The 25,000-nt window shown below is 39.0% G+C and overlaps 2 protein-coding genes across 3 annotated transcripts in view; both read left to right on the top strand.

Annotated features, from left to right (window-relative positions):
* The window catches only part of LOC138057176 (uncharacterized), a 436,205-nt gene extending 419,764 nt beyond the window's left edge, over positions 1-16,441 (top strand). Inside the window, exons 1-7 of one of the 2 annotated variants that reach the window (XM_068903235.1) lie at positions 2,159-2,198; positions 2,290-2,345; positions 5,078-5,173; positions 7,256-7,459; positions 9,934-10,086; positions 13,044-13,226; positions 14,829-16,441. In XM_068903235.1, the coding sequence (XP_068759336.1) occupies positions 5,086-5,173; positions 7,256-7,459; positions 9,934-10,086; positions 13,044-13,226; positions 14,829-15,241 (1,041 nt within the window). In that variant the 5' untranslated portion in view covers positions 2,159-2,198; positions 2,290-2,345; positions 5,078-5,085 and the 3' untranslated portion in view covers positions 15,242-16,441. Of the gene's footprint in view, positions 1-2,158; positions 2,199-2,289; positions 2,346-5,075; positions 5,174-7,255; positions 7,460-9,933; positions 10,087-13,043; positions 13,227-14,828 lie in introns of those variants that run through there. The other variant, XM_068903236.1, reaches the window with a different exon arrangement.
* Positions 16,442-20,467: 4,026 nt separating this feature from the next.
* Positions 20,468-25,000, top strand: part of LOC138057175 (neutrophil cytosol factor 2-like) — a 52,336-nt gene continuing 47,803 nt past the window's right edge. The window contains exon 1 of the mRNA XM_068903234.1: positions 20,468-20,857. Coding sequence (XP_068759335.1) covers positions 20,648-20,857 — 210 coding nt within the window. The 5' untranslated portion in view covers positions 20,468-20,647. The remainder of the gene's footprint in view (positions 20,858-25,000) is intronic.

Raw genomic sequence — 25,000 nt, 5'->3', positions numbered from 1 at the left:
AATGCCCAGCAAGTTGAAAAAAAAAAACTGAGGCAAGGAAAGCGAAAAGAGAGGGAAGGAGAGAAAGTCGAAAGTGTTGTGCTACTTTTAAACCCAAAAACTATGTCGAAATTTTGCTTTCTACGTATGCCCGAACTTTGCAAGCGCTTATTTTGCACCTGGCTGAAAAGGCCGCGGAGCATACAACCTGAAAACGGGTTTGTAGCGAGATTTAGCTCTTAAACAACACGACAGTGACCAAAAAACCCCTCAACTAGCTTCAAAACGTGTTTTTCGGCCAAATCTCTAGTAGCCAAAGGGTTATCAAGAGATACTATATTCACTGACATTGTTTACAAAAAATGATTACAATCCTTACAATATTCCTGTTGCCTAATTAGCTTACGAAAATGATAAGTGCCAAGCTTGTGGCAGTAAGCAGACCCTAGTGCCTTTATTGGCAGATTGGTTTCCTGATCAGAATGCAAACCGTCGAAACACCCGAAACGCCATATGTATTCATCCATTATCTTCTTCACCAATGTGACTGCTGAAGTGTTTCTCACTAGGAAGGCTGGAGCAAACTTAGTAAAATGATCGGAGACCACCAGCAACCACTCAAAACCAGAAGTAGATCTTGGTGTGGGACCTATACTGTCTACTGCGACCCTTCGTAGGAGGTGCCCGGCCTTAATGTTTATGAGGGGTGCCTTTGACAGATTGGAAGGGTCGTTGACTTCAGCACATGGAACACACCTTCTAACGTGCTTTTCGACGTCTTCCCGCATGCCATGCGAATAAAATCTCCTTCCCAAGTTCTCAAGAGTCGCCAAGGTGGCCATATTAAAGATCGCTGTGCAAGGCGCACAAGCAACACTAGTCTGGTGAAACGACTCTTTCGGGCAAGCAGGTTTGATGATAAATCTCTTGGCCTGTCACTTTGTGTTCACAACGTCTAAACACCAGACGGTCCCTGAGAAACAGCCATCCCCATTGTGACAAGTATGATAGCAGTTTCCGCCCCCCCCCCCCCCCCCCCCGCCCCCTTCCTCCATCATCGCCACATCTCCAGCGACGGTTCCTCATTGCTGTAGGTGTGAGTAGCGATGGCCTCATGGTTAGAGTGCTCGACTCCGGATCGAGTGGTCCGGGTTCGGGTCCTGGCCGGGGACATTGTGTCGTGTTCTTGGGCAAAGTACTCTCACGGTAATAACGGAAATAACGGGTTTTCGACTGAGATATAGTAACCTTAGAGAGCCAAATTACTTTGAAAACCTTTCCTACATGAGGGTCACTGGAAAAAATGTGTGCCAATTCATCGAGAATAAAATATTGTTCTAGGCTTTTTGCTGTAAAGCGATGCTAACAGACCTTAAAATCCAAGCCCACCGCATGTATCGTAAAGAATAGTTTTGTAGTTTAATATTTAAGATTGAAAGGGAGCAAAATAAAAATTGCGTATTGCATGCAGCTGCTTTATTAAAATTCCTGACGTATCAGCACCCTTGTTCTGATAGAAAGAAAATCAACTTTATTTTCTTTTTGATTATTGGCTCATCAGTTTATTTGAAACATAGAGCGGTTTTCTATTGAGTGTCGAAAGTAATGAGATAATTACTTTGGTTTATGATTACTTCACTCAATAATTGGTTCAAAGTTCTCCCGCAATTTTTTCAACCAATCAGAAGTGAAACCAAAACCAATCGTGGCTCACGCGTGCACATTTTCCCGCGCTTTGTGTCGGCTACGTGTAATTACTTCGAGTTTTGATTGGTTTGCCGGATTGTCTCAGTCCTTTTTGATTGGCCAAAGTAATTACTTTGGTTTTGGTTTTACGACACTCAATTGAAACTCGCTCTCGGGAGTAAAGGATGGTTTTATGCGTCAACAATGTTTATTCGTGAAATATACGATAAACTCTACGGCGTGAAAGGCAGAATCATCACTTTGAATTCCAAAACGGTGGCAAACCTCGAACGGGGCGTCACAGCTAGAAACGTGATTTCTAGCTGTGAGGTCTTTACAAATGACATGTCAACTTTTTTGATTGACACATGAATTGTTAATAGCCAATCGTTGAGTGGTAATTCTCATCAACAGCCAATGAAAGTGCTTTGGCTTTCATAACATATAAGTAAAAAAAGCCGGATACTTTATTCAAGGCATTTGCTCTTTGCAATTGGTTTTGAAGTTCCAACGTTGATCTTCTGCGACGTAAGGTTAGAGGTCGCCTATAGCAATTTGATCTATCAGTAAACACTTATTTACTTCCTACTTACATGTATATTTTTATACATGTTTCTATTGTAGGACTTCAACGGCATAGAGGTCTTTAAATTCCGCTAGTAAGGAGTGCGACATTCAAGGTAAGGTAATCCCTATACGGCAGATCCGAAAGAAATTGGACTTACACTCGGTGTAGCCATGAAAACAACGTTAAAAGTTAGTAAGAGAAGCAGCTCATTGACTTTAAAATTAACTAGCATTACTTAGTGCTAACACAAAGTTTCTTTAACATTGTTCAGTGAAATTAATCCTAACAGAGTTTGTATCATTGGACCGGAAATCGGTCGGATAATAAACAGTCAAAGTTGACCGTAAAGATCTGCTACTGTGCGTAGCGCTTAACATCTGTTTTATATAAAACAGAACCGGATATCAGACTGGGTTAAACAATTACCGATTGAACAAGATTGGACATGTTTAAGACCGATTATACGCTCCATTTAAACTATAACTTAGCATACTCCTTATATATTGTGAATGGAGTTCTCATTTTTTTTTTAATAGCCTCTAAGGACTAAACAATACTCGTTCTCCCCACACCAATTTAATTTTCCATTTTAAATCAATTTCCTTTCCAAATGATTATAGGGAAATTATAATATCATTTTATTGCAATTTTCCCACAGCAAACAAAATTAAAAACCCTAGAGAGAGCAAATTATATAGTAATAATGAAAGGACAAACAAGGAGAAATTGTGAATGGACAACTTATAGGTGACTCGACACAAATACCTTTCGAAGAAATTCAACTTTCCTCATTGGAAATACAAATTTAATTTTGACTTATCACCTTGGAAGTATCACAGATTGAGAAGAAACGTATTTAATAATCAACAAATTACCAAATTTGTTTATTGCCACCGACATGATATCCCACTGATATCAATCAGGGTATAACTAATGAATTTTAGAAACTTGCGGGGGGTCGAAGGTTCGAACACCAGCGGGGTTGCGAAGGGCAGGGCTGCCATAGTGGTGAAAGCACTCGCCTTGCAGTAATGAGAAAAAAATTTATGACCTTCTTGCTGCCGTTAGGGGACAGAGTTTTTTCTGGTTCATGCCTCTGCTCCGAGGGTCTTCATTCCCTGAATTCTCTCCAGCTAATTCTCAACTCATTTTGAGTTAACATTCTGGTCCGAAATAAAAAGAGAATCAAGAAGTATGGGAGACGATCTCAGTCTCTCAGTTCAGTCCAAACAGCCCGCTCCTCCGCCAGTCTTGCGGTTTCCTGCAGCCAGTTATGGCTCCGTCCTGTGATGTCGTCTTGCCAGGCTTCCCTTTTACCCCTTCAGTGGTACAATCCCCTGGATACATACCTCTTACTAACCTCGTTTTCTCGGTCCGTACTGTAAGTTACGGACCGAGTTTTTTCCCGTTGATTTATGGCCCAAGCGCGATAAATCAACAGGAAAAAACGAGGATCCGTAACTTACAGTACGGACCGAGAAAACGAGGTTAGTAAGATATTTATTATATCTCTGAGGTTAACCGGCGCGCGGGCAAGGAAACTAATCGAAGTGAAGCGGAAGGTTCAACTGCCACAAAGAATGCCGTGCCAAAATCCCAAAAACTAAATCCTCTTGACTGTTAAGTTTGAAATAGTTGCTTGCAAGATTCAAACAGTACAAGTTTATGCAACAGAAATGACATGAAAAACTCGCTAGATGATGTTTTGTCGAAATTTTAAATTTAGCGGGCTGTACAGCGGGCCGTACTGTAGAATACGGCCCGCTAATTTAGCCAATTACAGCGCGCGTACTATCTGAGAGATATAATAATTAACTTTCCTAGTGCTCTTTTCCTTGTGACACGGTCCAAAATTCCCATTTCTTCCAAGTTGCTATATGGCCGTATTAGTATATACTAAAACAGCGCATAGCGTTGAAAACGCGCCCTGATTGGCTACTCCAACTCCAAAATATCCTTTGCTATTCACCTCCGAGAAACTCGCGCAGGATTTGCGCCCGAAAATATTGTAATCGTTGCTGGAATAAATGAGTTAAAATCATCTTTTTGTGCTATTTTATTTCACTATTTTAGTATATACAAAAACAACTATCCACCACTAGCCATGCATATCCACTTCGGTTAATAGTTTTAACTCATGCAAAAGTTAGCTTACAGCTTGTTCTACTTGAGAGAGCCGTAAGGTCCAAATACGCTTCATTCGTTCAATAGACATACATTTCTACTGCGGGAATGAAACAAGTTAAGTTCTGAAATGATCGCGCAGTTGTGAACGCTACGTTAGCCGTAACGAAAGAAAAAGGAAAGGAAAGGAACTTTATTTAAGTGTCTAGTCGTTCTAGCGCTGGAGCGCTAATTGGGGACACTGTAAACTGAAATGAACAATGAAAGTAAATCAAGTCAAATGTTGGTTTTTGAGGAGAGGGGAAACCGGAGTACCCGGAGAAAACCTCTCGGTGCAGAGTAGAGAACCAACAAACTCAACCCACATATGACGCCGAGTCCGGGAATCGAACCCGGGCCACATTGGTGGGAGGCCAGTGCTCTCACCACTGCGCTATCCCTGCACCCCAAGCCCGAAAAAATCTGCTTTGAACGGGATTTGAATTCTTTCCTCTGCGATACCAGTCCAAAGCTCTACCATACAATTGAGCTTACAAATCATATCAGGGCTAGTCCTTTTTATGATATGGCGTAGAAACAATGTACTAAAGACATACATTTGAACTGCGGGAATGAAACAAGTAAAGTTGTGAGATCCTCGTAGTGATGAACGCTACTTCATTATTTTGCTTAAAACAAAAAATATGCACTCATTTCATTTGTCACATATTTTCTTCCCAGAATAGGACATGGGTCTCAAGGAAACATTTCTCCTCCTTCACGTTATGCTTATACCTCAATTGATGAAAGCGAGCGAGCGACCTGTGGAGAAGGAAGGTAAACACACATGAACGAGTAGCAGTGTTTTATGGGGTTCAAAAACACGAGGCGTAGCCTTGATAAAACACGTACAGTGTACGTGCTGCGAGTTTTATGAACGGCTAATTACATTCCACAAAAATCGTATCCCTCTCTATGGAGTCCGTACAAATGTTCAAATTATTATGATGAGGAGAACATTAGGATGCAAGAAAAACAAGCTATGCCTTATTAGTATGCTTCATGTAAAGAGTGTTTTATCGGGCTTAAAGCTCATGTGTGTGACGTCATAGCCTGTTTTGCTCATGAATTATTAATGAGTTTAATCGCCCAGAATACAAACGTGGTCGGCGCTGCAAATTTCCCTTTCGTAAACGGTCGTCGCCAGTTGAAACGGTCGTTGCCATTTCTCAGAACTGTCGTTGCCATTTGAAACGGTCGATGCCATTTATAACGGTTGACTACACACTTCACTTCAAAGAAAATTAAAATAAACAAACTAAGAAAAAATATTAACAAAAATTAAGACAAAAAAGGAAAAAAAAAACATTTATAAAAGAAAAACTGGAGGAAAAAAAGAGTCCGAAAATTTCAAGACTCGAACTCGGGCTCTTAGCCCTCACCCAAAACAGAACCCTAATCCGAACCCTAACTCTTATGACCAGCGAGACACAACTCCCAGTAACCTTAACCTCTTGAGTTCTCAGACGTAATGAGTGTAATTCAGAGCTAAAAAATGGCATCGACCGTTTCAAATGGCAAATACCGTTCTGAGAAATGGCAACGACCGTTTACGAAAGGGAAATAAGCGTCGGCGCTCTTGAGGTGTAGCGCACCTTAATTAGTTTATTTTTAATTTCAATTTTAATCATTGCCCGCTCGAAGTAAAATCCGCGGGTTATTGCCATAAAGGACTGACTCTAATACGGTGACGAGAAGGTAGTTCTTCAGTGCGTTTAATGAATTTGTCTCCATTTACTTTACTATTCAATATAAGTGACCTTCATTTGTCTTTTGCTTAACGAATAAAAGATTTGTCAAGTTAGAGCTTCCTCCGCAATTTTAAGCCTTAATGTTTCGATAATCTGCAAAATATTGGCCATTAAATAATCATAAATTATTGCATGGCAAAAGCGATGGACCAATTCGGCTAACTCAATGTTGTACTCAATTCAAATCTCTCGGGATTTAAGGTACTTTCTGTGTTGTGTTTGCATGATAATGTAGCATTCACATTAAAAAGATATGGAAATATATACTAGGAACAAAACGTTTAATTACCAAAGGATTTGAATTGGGTACACCTTTTTAGGGCCGTTTATACGAGAAAAAATAATCCGCGGCTTATTCTGGCCGCGGCGTACATAATACGAGAAAGGAACAATTTATACGAGTATAAACTCCCAGGCCAGGATAAGCCGCGGCTTGAGAAAGCCTTGAACGTTGCTTTTGTTCCATTTATACGTGAGGGGTTCGCGTCTTATGTCAGCCGCGGCCAGAGTAAGCTACGGCTTATTTTCTCTCTTATAAACGGCCCTATTGAGTTAGCCGAATCGGTCTATTAGCCCGTACTGGATTTAAAATTTTCTAAGAAATATGTCACAAAAATTATCAAGCTAATCGGGCTCAACTATATATAGAAGACTCCTTATCAGAAACCCATAAGGGTTGAAACGTGTAGCGCGCGTTCACAGCTTTCGAACATTCAGTGCTAAGTACCATATTTGGAAACCCCCTCTCTCCAGTTAATTTCGCGTGAGAAAATTGGTGGTATTGAGTCACGGTGTTCGTGCGAACTGATTGGTTGAATGTTTCTCTCTTGTTGTTCCAAATATGGTACTTAACAAATTGAATATTCAGAAACTTGTTTCCCAGCACACAAGGGGCCGTTACACGTTTCAATCCTTATGGGTTTCTGTCGTTATGCAATATACGTTAAATCACTTAGGCTTAAGTTTGCCTTCACAGCACTCAATTGCAAACGGTTCTCTACCACAATTCATTGCAAACAACCACTAATTTAACACAGTTTTCCCTTTCTCTAAGCCCAGTGTAGTTGTGGTTGTTTTGATTGTGCATGTGTTCTTTCAAATTTAACAGTGTCACTTCAAACATTGACTGCCACTGTCAACGAAGATAACCCTCAAGATGCAATTAACATCCTGAACAGCGCCAAGAAAGCGCTGAAACAAACCATAGAAGATATCCAAAAGATTGTCGAGAAAAAGAAATTCAAAAAGAGGGGCAAACGCAAAGTTTTAAAGCTGTGTAACGAACTGTTGAAAAAAGGAAAAATATGTGGCGGTAAGATATTTAGCATTTTAAAGGCTCACATTCGCCCAAGAGTCACTGCGTACCGTGATTGAATTTCGTGTAACATGAAATTATTCAAATAGCTGACATGTTGTTTTCTGCATGAATCGCCCGAGTGTATTCAGCCAGTAGACCATTTTCCAATTCTCACGGCTGGACTGGATCTAGCATGGAATGGAGGCTAATGCGGGCAAATCTTTTCAAAAGCAAATTAATTTGCCCGCATTAGCCTCCATTTCATGCTAGATCCAGTCCAACCGTTAGAAACTGGCCTATTAGATCACGCATTTGGGCAAGCCTTCATTTGAAGAGAAGAACAAACGACCGCAATGACTTTTGAGTGAATGCGGGCCTTAAATAACACTCTGACGAAGGGCTGACGCTCGAAAAGTCAGCTTTTAGAATCTCTGTACGGTGACCAATTTACATTATCAACTCTGTTGATAAAACCAAATTTTTGTACACTACTTCCCCACCGACGCAGCACCACAGTTTCTTTAGAAACTACCGCATTCAAAAATTTAATTGGTTTACAAAATGATGAAGGGGTTTAGATTCTAAAGAAATGGGTAGGGTCGTACCTCTTGTCGAACACTTTATTTCATTGGCTGTATAGTGTCGTACGTCGTATAATTTTCTGTGCTAAATCCATCGTTATCTTTCTTCGTTTTAGTGCTGTTTTAGCAATTCCTTAAGCCCGTTCAATGAGGTACTACACGACATAAAGAAACAGGGGTTTTGTGTCGGTGGGGAAGTAAAACACAGAAATGGGTTTAATTTATCAACAGGGTTGCTATGGTAAATTGACCAGCGCAGAGAAATCTCAAGGCTGACGATTCAAGTGTTTGCTATTCTTCAGGGAATCGTGGGTTGTTTGAGTTTTATGTGGTGGAAGATGGAGCTACGTTATTGGCGCGTCTAGCGGCATAGAACCAATCAAAATGCGTGTGATGTCACAGCCGTGTTTCTATACTCTCATCAAAACAGCTATTGACCAATGAGAGTGCGCGTACTATCCTAATTATTTTATATTTATATGTAGCATCGTCACCTCGCTAGTCAAACGCACCTGACTGCCGCAATCCTTTCTAGCAGAGTTAATACATGATGATGGTTATGGAATTCGACAGTTTCTTTGTTTGTTTTTGTTCGCTCTTTCGGCCCTGACCACTTACAAACACACCCTTTCTCTAAAATACGGCTAATCAAAAGACAGTGAAATGAGGGCAAACGATTGTGCATGTTCTCGTCAACCTCGTTTCCACGGCTTTTCTCCGCCGCGAGTAGGGCGGATAATCCCAACTTATGCCCTACCTTGAATTAACAATTAACTGAAGCTTGATATGGAATATGGGAAATGTTCATAGACAACCGAAGTGTATGGACGAAGGACTCAAACCTGGGAATATTGATTTACCCGTCACTTAACCCTTTGTCGACCTCCACATCGCTAGCTGCTCATGCAGGGACAATATTTTAAACACTATTTGATAATGCTGTATTATCACTCGGCAGCAAACAGTATTAAACACTGCAAAAGGTCGGTTTCCAAACTTCACGACAAAGCTAAGCATTTTAAAATCAAAGCTTAGGCCTAAATTATTAATCTAGCTTAGGCTTAATAATTCTTCAGCGGCGATATTCTATGGGAGACTTAATTAAATAAATGTTTTTTTTAAGAGTTTGGTGTCTTGATCTTCAGTCTTGAAGGTGAAAGAAGCGGTTTCTATAGAGTAGTTTCTCCGGGTTCGAATTCAATCAACGGATATGATGTTTTATTTCCTTATTTTCTCTGCTACCACAATTCCTGGAACACAGTGTCCTAAACTAACGATAATTGTATTCAAAGCAAATTAATTCAGAGCAAATTACGAATTAACGATAATCGTTAATTCAGAGAAAAGATCATGTTGGATAATCCACCTACACTCAGCGGAGAAAAGCCCCGTTGTTTCCTCGCTTTTCTATTCTCCAGAGTTCATAACCAGTCCATTTCTATGCACTATGATTCTAGTCACTACCAGGTTCCCATGACTAGAAGCGAACAACTCCCATAATAAGCCTATGTCACGGCATTTTTACAGACCGCTTTATTTTTAGACTTCTTTTTCGCACAAAAACTGAACAAAGGGAGTTCTGGTGTGGTGGCTCTATGACGTCAAGTTAGTTTCTTGTGATTGGTCATCGGGCTCTAGAGGGAATCTCATTCGCGGGAAATTCAAACTAAAAATAACTCGTTATGTGAAAACGCCGTGGCAGGAATATAGGGCTGTTGTTCCCTCCTATAGTTGTCACGCCCTCCTGTCACAACCCATGATCTAAAGAAACTCTTTCACTGAAAAGACGTCGCGGAAACTGGTATTGAGTGTGGCATTATAACATTTTTTTTATAAATGGCGGCCGGTTTGTTCTTCTTCTTCTTCTTGTGTGCTTATGTCATTTTTTTCTTTTTAATTTTATTACAGATGTTACCTCCCATGACATAATAAAAGACACAACATATATCAAGGAATTGGTCCAGAAAAGGAAATTTGGAAAGCCGAAGAAACAAAAACTAGACAAGGAAGAGGTGCTAAAGAAGCTAAGCGATTTGTTGAGGATAGCTGACGACTGCGGTGGTAGGTCAATAGAACAGATTGGCTAGCTCAATGTTGTACCCAATTCAAAGTGTTTAGGAATGAAACGTTGTGTCAGGTATTTCCATATCATTTTAATGTGAATACTACATTATAATGCAAATACAAGACACGAAAAATCTTAACCACGGGAGATTTGAATAGGACATTTGCATGATGTCACCATTTGACTACAAGTACCAGAATCCTTCAGGTTTCGCTTGTCTCGTGTTAATTAGAGCTATTGTTATTTTTACCCCACTGGGAATACAAAATTTAAATATGAAAAGAAAAAGAAACTGAATTGTGGTAGTTGTAGTCAAATGACACCATCGTGAAAATTGCCTATTGGGTACAACATCGAGGCAGTCGATTTGGTCTATTAACTATTTATTAGTCTTTGTGGAAGCTGTTATCTCGTGAAATCTCACACGCTGGCAGCACGCGAAAGAGCGTGTGCCGGCGGATGCGAGAGAGTTGTTACCATGAGTAGCCGGCCTTTCGCGGGCTGTAATTAACGACCTAAAAGTACAGAAACATCTGAATCCTTCACGACCTAAGCGTGAACGTATCCCATTACCGCACCCCCACCCCCCCCCCCCCCCCTGCTAAAAATACCAACCAAGTCTCTCCCTCAATTGAAGTATTATTCTTAATTGTCAATTTGCTCCAAGTGAAGTAATGTCGTTCAAGCTTGATAGGGATATGAGCCCCCCTTTTTTTTTTAAGCCGAACCCCAATATCTGGACTCGCAGGACTCGAACCTGGGGCCCGTTTCTCAAAAGTCCCGAAAACTTTCCGGGCCCGAAAAGCCTTTTATGAAACTGTCAACCTCTTGTTCTGGAAAGCCGATGTTTTAACTTGATTTCAAGGTAACAAAAAGCAAAATGGCTGTGAAGTTTGACGACTTAAATCCTCTCCGTTCTTGAGATACAAAGGGAATTGTGACGCCCGAAAACGGCCCGTAAAGTTTCGGGACTTTCGAGAAACGGGCCCCTGGGAACGTTTGATTAATAACCCCTTCCGCTTAACCACTAGACTACCACGTCACTAACTGCGAGGATGTCTAATTTTTTTAAATGTCAATAATTTTTCCTCCAAATGCCGCTGTAAACGTGTATTAACACCCGCTAAGAAGCAAGCTTACATAGTGAAAAATGTCGGTTACCAAACTTCATGCAGATCAAGCGAAAGCTAACCATTTTAAAATCAAGCCTTAGACTTGACCATTATTCAGCAATTATTATATTAGTGGTTAAGTGGATAAGAACAGTTCCTTCCAGATGGGTGCGCCGGGTTTAACTCTTGTCCAGGGACTGCTTTTCCCCTTTTTTATTTTTTATCTGCAACCACATGTCCTTGGACGGAGTAATCTAAATGGAGGATAATACTTCATTTGGAGCAAACTAACAAGGAAGGATAATCCTTCATTTGAGGAAGAGATCGTGTTGAATGGATGGATAGGAGTAGGTGAGAATGGGGTGCTAAGATGACTTGTCATTAACGTGATGCTCGATAACCGCCAGCGCGCACGTGGACTCGACATTGTACATCTTCAGTCGGTCTTGAATAGGCAGGAGCCCAGAAACCTGAATAGGAATTTCGCAAGCGGAATGAGGAGATAATTTGTTTTTTTGTTTTTTTGCGTGAAGTGAACCCGTTGCTATTATAAGTCGGAGAGAATTTATCGATGGTTTTGTTCCGTTTTATTGACCAAAAAAAAAAAAAAATTATGGGGAAGTTATCGGTGACGTCACCTATTGTCATTAATATGCAAACCATAGCCTCATTAGCTGTCAAAACAAGGGGTCTTTTTTTTCCGGTGGTTAGCACACTTCAATGTTTGTAAACAGATCTCTTCCCCATATTTTATTTTGTATACCGAGGTTTGCGCTTCCCCCTCCCATTTACTCCTTTTGTTCCCTTTTCCCATGTTTCCTTTCCCATCACCGGATCTGCAATGTTATAAGCCACGAAAGTATGCCACAAAGGCTTTAAAGCAGATAGCCTTAATCCGAAGCACAGTGTACTGAATTGCTTTTTTTGTTGTTGTTGTTTTTTTTTTCGGTCTCTATTAGCCTGAGAATAGACTCTTCCGAGTAATTGTAGAAAATTTTTTTATGCAAGGGCCAGCTGAACAAAGTAGAAGCGCCGGATCTTGGAAGATCTAACCAGGCACGGCCTGACAAAATATTGGTAAATCAAAAATATATATGTCCTTACAGCCGTACAACCAGCCTTTCAGTATTATTTTGTTTTAAATATTCCTAGTAATGGCGCGAGTTGTGGGAAGATTGGTGATTGGAGAAGAGTTCCGCCCGCGTCCCAATCCCCAGCCTTTCGACTGAGCGCGCCATTATTCGGAACATGGAAAAGGGGGTTTACATTCTAAAGAAACTGCGGTGCTGCGTCGGTGGGAAAGCGAAACACAGATATGGGTTAATTAATTTATCAACTGGGTTGATATGGGAAATAACAGACCACTGTCTGGAGCCCTTTACCTGGAGCCTCCATACGTATTACACCTTTAAGTCATCCCCGTCCCATATCTTTTTATTTTAAAACTGCTATTTCTTTTCATCATTTTGAAATACCTCGGTGTTTCGGGTATGCTGCATTGTGATATAATCAATGGCCGGCCATCTCTCTTATGATTGGCTATTGTAAAAACACCCACAAAAAATCCCCTGGGATATTCTTCTATAAGTAAAAAGATACGTGGACAGGATTGACTCAAAGGTCTAATATAGAAGACGGAAGCTCTGAGTAATGGACTCTTGCCACCGCAGAGAAATCTGAAAGCTGACATTTCGAGGCTTAGGTATTACTCAGAAAAGCCTGTTCCGTATGATGTCTCCCTATCTGTTATTACAAAGTTCCCGGATACACTTAGATACCGCTGACCCGATATACTACAGAATCCCTTTTTCTATCTATGCGTCCACTGAATGTGTTCTCAGCGGTGTCCGGTGGCTACAGCGCATGGACTAGCTGGGGACAATGCAGTGCTACCTGTGGCAAAGGAACTCAGTCCCGTTCAAGGACCTGCACAAATCCAGCTCCATTTGCGGGTGGAAAAACGTGCCTGGAACAAAATCTGGGACCAGCAATGGAAACCAAAGAATGCAATATGCCGCAGTGTGGTAAGTGATTTCAATAAATTTTTCCGAGCCTGAAAACAAAGTTGTACATAGTTCTGACTTGATAACACTTAACTTATTGTTAAGGTATGGTTCACTCTCTTATAGGACATAGTTACGTTTAGAAAGGAAGCCATAGTTCAATATTACTAAAACTTGGCATGCATCCTATCTTTAGAATCCTTAATTGGAAAAAACGTTTACAATGTTCAATTCAAATTCAGGTCCCGTAATCTATAATTGAATGGTAAGGAATAAAATATTCTTTACAAAATGGGGAGGTCAAAGTGAAATTTAAACCTTTTTGTTTAGGCATCAATCTCTTACTACTTGGGTTTTGCTTACGACTTCGCCTTTTAAGCTGGTCCATCTTGACCAATTATCGTGTAATTAAAGGAAATAAGTCACGTGTCTTAAGAAAAAGCGGAATTTCTCCTCATTTCAATTTCAAATGCAACCATCCAATTCACGTAGGTCTGTTTATCAATTTTTTGGCAGACGTTTTCAAAGACTGATGAAGCGGAACTTTCCCCCATTTTGGAAAAAGCGTTTTTAACCTCACAGAGCAAGCGATATCACGTGGTACTGACAAGCATTGTCATTTGGTATACACAGTGATATGAAAAATTGATTAATCTAACGATAAAACTTGTTTCACTCATTCCGCATTAGGATTTTGAAATTTTCTGCGGGGGTGTCCTTAAAGTGGCTCAGCCATGCCTTAACTAGTCTGAAGAGTTTGGCAAAATTAATGTCACAGTGAAAGCTTTCGACTAATCAAAACGGACGCAGGTAATATATAGGCAACTTTCACGATAGCATCATTTGACTACAACTACCAGAATTCAGTTTGTTTTTTCTTTCCTTAATAAAATTTTGTCTTCCCAGTGGATTATAAATAACAATAGCTCTAATTAGCACGAGAGAAGCAAAACCTGAAGGATTCTGGTACTGGTAGTCAAATGACGTCATCATGCAAATGTCCTATTGAGGATGGTGTATAATAATTCAAAGGCATTTTTGCGCGGTTTTTGATTATGCGGGAAAAGCAGATCTTAACAGGTGTTATTGAAATCCAAAAAGAAAATTACGGGTAACCACCGGTATTTCAAGGATAGTTAATGAACAATATTTGTAAAAAACTTTAAAATACAAAGCAATGTATAGCGTTCTTTTCCAAACTGAAGCTTGAATATCGATGAAAAATGCATGGTTACGTATACCCTCAATTTTCTTTGAGGATGCCAAGAGTACTTGCTGAGTTCTGCTTTCTCTGCATAGTTTTATACCGCGCAAGAATATCCCTGTAGATTAGTAAGCATCACCTATAGGAAACCCGAGTGTCTTGAGATGCGCAGAACGTATGCGCAATAACAATAGTAGGCACCGTCCTTAATAAGCCCCTCAACATCCAGCGCAAAAAATGCCCGACAGCAAGTCCCTGTTGATTTTTGAGACGTATAAACCAATAGCCAGGAGCAGTGAAGTAACTGGAGGACTAAAATTGGCGGTAGGGGCGAAAGAGCTTATTTATCAACCACGAAAAGATCGCCATGCAGTAATTCCAGTTCATTACTCTGATCTTAATATTTTGTTTTCTCCAAGAATGTCCTTCTGGTTGGACTTCGAATGGAGAATACTGCTTTTACATCGACGTAAGCCGATTCCGGGATAGATCTCAAGCTCAACAGTTGTGTCAAAGCTTAGGAGGAGCTCTGCCCATCATCAGGAACTCTGGCGACAGAGACTTCATCTTCAACCTAATGAAAAACAAGCAAGGACTGTCAAACGAGGGAGTGTGGCTTGGCCTTAACAGGGTTGGCTCTGCTTTCCGTTGGTATAACGGTCTTAATGCAGGCTATCAAGTCTGGGGTCATGGAGAGCCAAACAACCGTGGAGGAAACGAAAATTGTGTTCAGATGTACAAAGGTGGGGGCAATGCTGCGAAATGGAATGACAATCCGTGTAGCAACTATGGAGCGGCACCTTCTACGCTTTGCCAGAGGCCCGTGGCGTAGCGAGCTGCAAAGACAACAAGGGACAATGAAAAAGGGGACTGGTTGATTAGTTTTTCGTAATGGACGTGTCAGTTAACTCGAAGCATTTGTCTGTGCGCGGCAGATACTTGATTCACAAGTAAGCTTAGGCCCGATTCACACCAATATTATATAAATTACACTGGCTACCTGTAACATCTAGAATAGATTATAATATTATTATAATCACTCATAGTGCAATCCATGGTACAGCTCCTAATTATTTATCATTTCTTGTATACTTTAAGCCTAATTCTTCCTACAGACTCAGATCAAATGACAAATATTTGCTCTCAAATCCAAATTTCAGGACTTTCTCTACTCTTTGCGCGCGATCGAGCCTTTGTAGCCGCCGCACCAAAACTGTAGAATAATATTTCGTTAGATCTTAGATGTACTTCCGATTTTAAAGATTCATCTTTTAAAAAAGCGTTTCCTGATATAGTATTGTAATTCATAGACTAGATAATTATTCATTCGTGTAACTTTGACTATACATTGTTATATTTTATATTCTGGTTACCGTAATATATTGTTCTTTTATTGTAAGGCGCATTTGCAAACTGCATAGTTGAATTTGCGCGGTATAAATAAACGTTATTATTATTATTATTGTTATTATTATTATTATTATTATTATTATTATTATTATTACCGGACGAATTTTCTTCCTGTTGAAACTTTGTGCATTTAGGGGTTCCGTTCACATGAAACCTCGCTAAACGCATGAAAACTTAGACGCTTCGCCGTTCAAAATTTGAACGCCCAAATTGGGGACTAATTTTTAGCCGGTACGGTAGAAAATTTAACCGGCGCGCTGTGACACCATTTTTTGCATGGCAAAGGCATGGTTGCAAGGATGAGTGGTAACTCGGCTACTATCGTTAGCCTTTCTGTTTCTTGACGCCAGTTTTGATTCCGTAAATTAGCGCTCTGCCCATGAACAGATGGTAAAATCACTGGCAAAGGTTAAACATTAATCCGGTTCGTCAGTTCCGTGTGAACAGAGCGAAAAGATGTCACGGTTCCGTGCTTGCAAAATGTTTGGTCAAATTTTTAAGCCGGTAGAAAACTCGTCTGGTACCGTGTGAATCGGGCCTTATATTCTGCCGTTACTATTGGGTTTAATATATATATCCGTGATCAAGGAAAAAAGAAAAATAAAAACGAGTTGATGGTGGACGTACTGCAGTTGAATGTTTGTGATACAGGCCGATGGAGCAAAAGGATCGAAAAGTGAGAAAAATAATTTCGAGGTAAAAGTTGAGGATGATAGATTCATTGTTGCTGAAGAATCTTTTTGCGCTGGAAGAATCGACAAATTAAGTCATAGATTTATAAGACGTGATTTAAAGAGGAAATATAATCGTGCTGCACGTGCGACACAAGGTTTAATACATATGGGTTATTGACCAAGCGTGAGGTCAAGATAACTGGATATTGGCCAAGTTCTTTTTTTGCGTGTTTATGGACCGAGATGAAGTCGAGGTCCATAAACACGCAAAAAAAAAAAAAGAACGAGGCCAATATCCAGCCATCTTGACCGAACAAGCTTGGTCAATAAAGGATTTATTATGATCACCAAAATATTGAAAAATCGGGTTGGAGGGAGCTGGAAAAGACTGAGTTGCCATGGAAACCAATTTTTTTACAGCGGCAGGTGTGTAGCCTGTAGAACTATTGGCCTACCAAGTTTCAATGATCTTAGTTCCAAATTGACCGAGATAGCTCTATATATACGTGATGTTTTTTTGGGTTGAGTGAATGGCGTCATCAGTCCTCTCATTTGCGGAATTTGCATATTTTACACACTTTTCAAGCTCAAATATCTCAGGAACCAATACAAATATTTCCAAACGGTAAAAGGCGTTTTTAATCTTTCCTGGCATTCTATGTGATAAACCTAAAAATTCAAGGGATAAAAATTTGATCATAGTAGCGGACAAAATAAGAACAGCCGAAAATTATGTACCAAGATAAGACACGTCTTATGTAAGTCGCGTCTAAAGACGCGAACGCTTGCTTTGTACCATTTATACGAGCAGTTTGCGTTTTATTTAAGATGCGTCTTACATGAGATGCGTCTTATGTTATCCTGTATAAATGACCCTAATGGTAAAGTAACTAAAGTTCTTACGACATCGCGATCGACCATTCAACCGTCAATCTTCTATTCTTTAGCTTTACCTCAAACCTTTCATATCCTGCAGTTATACTATAAATAACATATGTACTGGTAAATCGTCAACAAGACCGAATATAAACACAAAACAAACTTTTTTCGAGAACCGTCAGGTTGTACTTCGAAGTGACGAGTTCGGTGCTGTAGCTTTAGTTATTTTTCAAACTCGCGATTATACCTTTGTGACGTTAAGTTGCCGTCGGCTAAGTCATTTAGAGAGGCTAAAGCGAAGGCGACAATTTTATTTCTGGAAAGTTCATACTCACTTTCCAGGCCAAATGAGTTTCAATAATTTTACTGGTAAATATATTTTTTTCGTCCTTAGGGACGTCTTGGCCTCTCTTAGCCGTTTAAGACTGGGCGCGAGTTGGCCGTGGAAGCATTTGAGGATCCTGGGGGCTTTTATTAAATTCATGGTAACCGGATGTAGTCATTTCCGGTACTTGCCTGTGGTTTAGCCCAAAATTGCTTGGAAACAAAAACGCAGTGGCGTTGAGACAATAAGCACTTAATGACTGGCCCCAAGGGAAACAGTGAGTTTTGTTTCCCCGAGACCCTCAATGTTCCCCGAGGCGACGCCGAGGGAAACATTGAGTGAAAACACATTAAGTGTTTTGTTATACCTCCCAACTCAAAATAGAACAATACACAGATAAAAATAATTTGCTTGACGTCGGCTGGCGTACAGATTTGCCGCCGTTTCAAAGGTGCACGACCAGATCACGTGTGAGTCGAAAGTTCAAGTTGTTGTTGTCCTAGGGGGTCATAAAGTTTTGTTCGCCCTAGGGCGTCATGAGGTTTTGACCAATGACAAGTGACACCTTCTTCTCCAATCAGAAAACGTATTTGAGTTGGGAGGTATAACAATTCACTTTAAGCCCTGGCCAAACGACAGCGAGAGTTGATGAGAGTTGAAACTCTTGAGAGTTCATGAGCATCGATGAGAGTAATCGAGAGTTGTCCAAGCGAGAGCGAGACTAATGGACGACTTCACGCTCTTGATTTCATCATGGGTAACCAGGGCAACATGGCGGGAAATTCAAAGGTTTTTATGGAAATTCAAAGCAAAATGTACTGTACATGATTCTACTTTATAAACTTTCGCCTTCATAAACCAAACAAATACGTTTATGTTCATAACTAAGATGAAGTAGACTTGTTATCCCTTCTTTGGAATTCCTAAGTATTTCTTCTTTTGTCTCCGTACATTCTCTGTAATTTTGTGCCTTTGGAATTACAGGAAATGTATGGCAGAAACACTTTTTCATAAAATAATTTCTTCAATAGCCATTCTCTCCAAATTTATTCTGCCACACCTTTGAGCGCATATCTTCTGTTATGGCAAATAAAATTAAAAAAAAAAATTGCATATCATAATACTTTTCATCGTTTTGAACTTCCTTACAAACCTTTGAATTTCTCTCCATCTTGCCCTGATTTCCCATGATGCACTCAAGAGCGTGAACTCGTCTATTATCGAGAGTTCCTCGGGTAAACAAAAGAGAGAGCCTGGGAACCACTATGGGAAACTCTTTCTGATGTAAATATGGCGCCTTTTGATGGGTTTTGAATAGGTCAACAACACTAACCTGGAATTTCCATCCCTCAATCTGACATTGGACATTTCGTAACAATTACACGACCCAATATCCCATGTTAATATTGACAAGCTTACCGCTCTAAAAAGAATGAAAACAGGCAGAATTACAGCTTTAGTTCAACAAGAAATAGCGTTTCTAAGCTATGCCGCGCTGATCTACACTATTTAGGTCTAAAACCCCGTTGAAGACGGTTAACTTTCAATTGTTTTGCTGGGTACTACTATTCCATTACTCTAAAAATTTCGCTCTTGAATAGGAGGTTTTCACGTGACGTCATTGCCGCCATGTTGGTCTACGAAAACAAAAGATCTCCTTGAGATCTCTCATTAGCTTGTTTTGTTTGTCCACCAAACGTCCTACATTTTTCTAGTGCCATTGGTGTCTCTAGCAGCGGTTGGTTGAAAACGTCCTATTCGATGACTCTCGAGAGCCGATAAAAGTACCCGAGAGTGGATGAGAGTTCTAGCCAAACGAAAGCGAAAGTTTTAACTCTTGTCAACTCTCGTGCTCGTTTGGTCAGGGCTTCACACTTCCCAAGTCAAGAAAGCGAGACTTATCTCCACGGCTGTGGCTTGATGCCCAGTGCTATATGGACTTTTCAGAAATGAGATGATGAAAAAATGTTACTGATACTTTTAAGCTGAGTATTTCCTGCGGCGAAGGACGAAGGAAGCAGAAAAACGAAAGAAAAAGGAACACATTTTACCACGAAATACGTCAAATCACTCAAACAATGACGTCATCTATTAAGCACGTGACGTCAAAATTGAGGCAATTTTTGGAAACCACGATCGTGTTTTATCGCTCGACTGAACCACAGCCACAGACGTGAAATAAAACATTCATACCCATAGCCTCCCGATGAAAATAGTTACACATTCATACACAAATTGCTTTTGATTTTCTTTTTCGAAGCAGCCATGTAGTGCCAGGATACCGGGTGAAAACTGGCCTTAAACTTTCAGTGGCTTACGGATTCTAATCACATATTTCTAGCGATTTGTGTGATACAATAATTGTTGTGGACTTGTAGTTCGAAACCCGACTGACAATTCTCAAAAGACATGACCATTCTCTTTGCCGACAGTGAAGATTTAGGTATACATTTCATTTTTAATCGTTTTGTTCTTCGGCATTAAATTTTTTTGTTTCCGTCCAATTCCCTCGTGACCCCCTTGAAACCTTCTTAACTCTTGCATGACGTTGACTCGTCACGCAATCTTTGCTCGACTTCTGCTTTGCGTAGGTGGCTATGATACGTGCGGTGGCGTTTTCTAAAATTCACCTTCATTCAGGCTTTCTTATAACTTTCCTTAAACGAAGGAAGTCTTAAAATCACGGAAAGCTCATGCCGCTTTGCTTTCGTAAATGACGATGATGGCCAGCGGCTGTTAGCCGCAAGACAATTTTAAATAAATATATTGGTCCAAGATTGGCTCTCTCATTTTCTTTTGTAAATTTATTTTTTGCCTTGATTTTCCGGCTCTTTGAACATGTAAATCTGGAGTGCCTTCCTTTCAAGGTTAAGTATTCGAAATACTTATTTAAAAACCGGGTGGCAGTCCTTTGTTGGAGTTCTAAGTTCGCACGCAAACTCCTTTCAGAATGGCCGAAATGTCTATGGTGGAAACTTTGACAATTTGGAATGATGGGGTCTCTCTTATGGACCAGGGGAAATTTCAGGACGCTCTAATGAACTTTATCGCTCTTGAAGGAAGAACTGATTCTTCGCAACAGTTAATTACTTCTGGAAGGAATCTGTTCAACATTGGACAAACTTATCTTGCTCTTGGGGACTTTGAAAAGGCTGCCGAGGTAATATAACTTTTAGAAGCACTAAGCTTTCTTCGGTGTCAAATAGCCGGTCTATTGTTCACCGGGTGCTATAAAATCTCACAAATTTAAAATAAGATTGAATATAGCTGACTTTGTAACAAAGTTTTCGACCAATACAGAACTCAATTATTACTGTTTTTATTCGACTTCATTATAATTAAGATGAAGCTTTAAGGTCGAGTGCTATCATCAAACGTGTTTTTTGTTTGTTTTTTCCTGTGTCCACTGTTTTTCTCTTTGTTTAAACTGCTGGTTAACTAAAAATGATGTATCGTTGCTTTTATGATGTTTAAAAGAAAAGGCTTCCGCTTTGGTTCTTCATTACCTAGTGACTAACTTGATATTATTATTATTTTGTCTTACATTGTTGGAATGCCGTTGTCCAATTAAAGGATTAATTTTGTATCTACTTCAAACAGCTTTGATAGCTTTAGGCACTCCTTATTAATTTTCGTTAAACATAATTGCAATTTCCATGAAAGATGTTGTTGACTGATCTGTACAGTAATAAATAGTGGAAAGCCAATGCACATTTCAATTGCGATATCCAAACTGAATGTTCCTCAGGCTTGCAAAACTTGTAAACAAGTGCCTCTATTTATATTTATCTCTTACATAACTTCTACGATGATATCGTAGAAGTATCATATTCAGTTTCTGAATATTTTGAATTTCTAAATTTAGCTTAATGTGGCACTGAAAATTACCTTGATGAAAACTCGTGAAGTCACGCTATAATGAGATGATAAAAACGAAAATACTGATCTGCATCCGTTTATGGTAATGTTCAATGCCTTGATTGTTCAACAACATTCACAACGATGTGTGTTGAAATGTGAGAACAGTCTTTTCTTGCAGGTGTGTCTATATCATTACATTGTTTAAATTGTTATGCAAGAGTGAACCAAGCTTGAAGTGAGTTCAATTGAGTGTCATAAAACCAAAAGCAAAGTAATTACTTTGGCCAATCAAAAAGGATGGAGACAATCCAGAAAACCAATGAAAACTTGAAGTAATTACATCTAGCTGACACAATGCATGGGAAAATGGGCATGCATGAGCCATGATTGGTTTTGGTTTCACTTCTGATTGGTTGCAAAAGTGGCGCGAGAACTTTGAACCAATCACTGAGTGAAGTAATGTAAAACCAAAGCAATTCACTAATTACTTACGACACTCAATTGAAAACCACTCTATTAGGAGGCTCAAACCATTTTCAATACTTTCAAAAAAACCATGCTACTCTAGGGTGGATTCAGGGGTGTTTTCATTGGTTTGGTCAAATCCTCTAAAACTATTATGAGTTCAAATGTGTAAACATTGGTTTCAGAAAAAAATTATGAAGTTGATAATAATAATAATAATAATAATAATAATAATAATATTATCAATAATAATAGTAATAATAATAATAATATAGTAATATAAATAGTAATTTATTCTTTCGTTCAACTTACAATATTTTACAATAAAATAATAAAAATCGTAACAAAGCCTAATTAGACATTTAATACAAAAAAATAGAAATTTATGTAAAATATTATTTTTTATACCTGTGATGTATAAAAAGTGTTCATTTCTTTAATAACAGCATTAATAATAATGATAATAATAGTAATAATAATAATAATAATAATAATAATAATAATAATAATAATTGATTAAAAAGACAAACGCAACTAGATTCATTTTGACAACGTTTCGACATCGTCCGATGTCATCGTCAGGCAATGAATTTTCATCGGGTGAAGCATAACTTATAGTACAAGAGCAATAGAACAATGGAACAATATATACAATAGTACGCTAACAATAAATGGGAATTCTAAGAAAATAGTTTTGCCCTGACAGAGTCTGACTGCACATTAAGTGATGGTTTCAGTTCTTTGATATAGAACATCTCATGAATTAAGCAGTCAAATTTCGATGCGCATTTCTTTATGACACTAAAACTCGCCGCGGGGGGTGCTGTTGTTTGGCCATGATCTGCTTGGCGATGCTTCCCGATAGCTGAGTATCTAGTATGTTCCTCAATTCGTTGATGCAAGTGACGAGCTGTATAGCCAACATAGCTCGCATCACACAAGCTACATTGAAATTTATAGACGACTAGTTGACTAAAAAATGATGGTTTGGGCTCACGCAATTTAAGGACATCCTTGAGCTTGCGGCTGACAAAAACTGGCTGTAGATCTATATCCAGTTTCTTATTTAGCTGAGTAAGTTGGCGCTTCACAATATCGGCTGGTTTTTGGTCAATAAATGGCAAGACGATTCTAATGGTGTTTTTATTATGGCTAGTAGATTGTGATTCGACATCTGATGTATTCATTTATTGTTAGCGTACTATTGTATAATTATATTGTTCTATTGTTCTATTGTTCTTGTACTATAAGTTATGCTTCATCCGATTAAAATTCATTGCCTGACGATGACATCGGACAATGTCGAAACGTTTTCAAAGTCACAATAATACCTATCGCGATTGGTGCTCTTGGAAGCATATCAAAAGGTTCAAAGACCTGGCTTGGCAAGCTAGATGTACCTGACTTCCTTGGAAGTGTACAATTATCGGCCATCCTTGGAACTGCTCACTTGTTATGGAAAGTGTTGTGTCTCTAAGCTGCAGGGAGTTGCTGAGACAATTAACTTTACTCAGTAGAACACCCGACAACTGGATAGAATCGAATAATAATGATAATGATAATGATAATGATAATAACCAAGATTTCAAAAGGGAAATTACAAGAATGTGGACATTAATACAAGTGGAAGTTGTCCCAGTAGTCAATTTGGCACTCTGGGGACTGTGTCAAGAAAAAGGATTTTTGGAAAAGACTGGTCAGGAGTATTGGTACCAATGGAAGTACTGCAAAAAACTGCTCTTTTGGATGGCAAGGATTCTTAGAAGCGTGTTGCAGCCCGACAAGCAACTTGCTCCTACGGTTAACCCAGTATTATTATAATTATTAATTATATATTATGACAGGCTGTACGAAAATGTAATACTACTACTACAGTACTACTACTACTACTACTACTACTACTACTAGTACTACTACTACTACTAATAATAATAATAATAATAATAATAATAATAATAATAATAATAATAATAATAATAATATATAGCAAACAAAATCTTAAAAAATGAAGGTGCTAAAAATAATGATAAAACTAAAAACAATACAGTCACTTAAAATACATATAACAATGGAAACAAAAAAAAAACCAAATCGTAAATACTTTTGTTCTTGGGCCATCGTAGTTTGATTAAAAATAAGACACAAACAGCAGTGATAAACATATTGAACTTGTTCATTTTGATTATGACTTGACGTTTCATATATGCTCTACATACGTTTTCAAAAGTAACCGTTGAAATTTAAAACAGCTATTTATATATAACAAAGCGGATGAGGGGACTGCAACCTAGATTAAGCAAATACTTAACAGTAAAATACATGTATATAATAATAATAAAAACAGAAAAGATTAATAAAGCATCAGCTTTTCACTTCCGACGTTGACGTTGAAAGCTGGCTCAAGTTCTACCAACCTACTTAAAACCAACCTACTTTTGGCTATAAAATTGCTTGTTAATTCCTAATATTCTAAAAAGCATATTAGATAGTTATCAACATGTTAACCGTTTGACGTCCAAACCGGCCTAAACCGGCCAGACTTTACTCTGTCTAACGCCAGACGATTTTACTCGTCAATGTGGAACCCCTGGGAGTCAATGGGTTAATCGCTTACTGAAAAACTATGTCCCTGTTTATTCTTAAATAATTTAAAGAATTAATTTAATCATTTGGCTTGCCTAAAAAGGTGTGATTTTAAACCCCTTTCCTTGTTTGAAATACCGGTAATTTTTATCACAAAAAATGAGAATTTCAAAGATATTGACCAAGAGTAGACCAGTGGTCACTCCGTGGAAACATACAAAATTCACTATACTTACTTTTTATAATCTTGTGGGGGAATATTATGCCCTTACACCTCCTGAAAAGGGACTGCCTGAATTCTCTGAACCGCACCCAGTAATTTCTGGATTGCTCCATGTGTTAAGAAGGATGAAATTGTTTCACGTAACAGCAATGTTATGGTTAAATGAAAACA

Source organism: Montipora capricornis, chromosome 7, assembly GCF_036669925.1.
Source record: "Montipora capricornis isolate CH-2021 chromosome 7, ASM3666992v2, whole genome shotgun sequence".
Taxonomy (NCBI): domain Eukaryota; kingdom Metazoa; phylum Cnidaria; class Anthozoa; order Scleractinia; family Acroporidae; genus Montipora; species Montipora capricornis.
The sequence above is the reverse complement of the archived record's forward strand: the minus strand, read 5'-3'. Positions and strand labels throughout refer to the sequence as shown.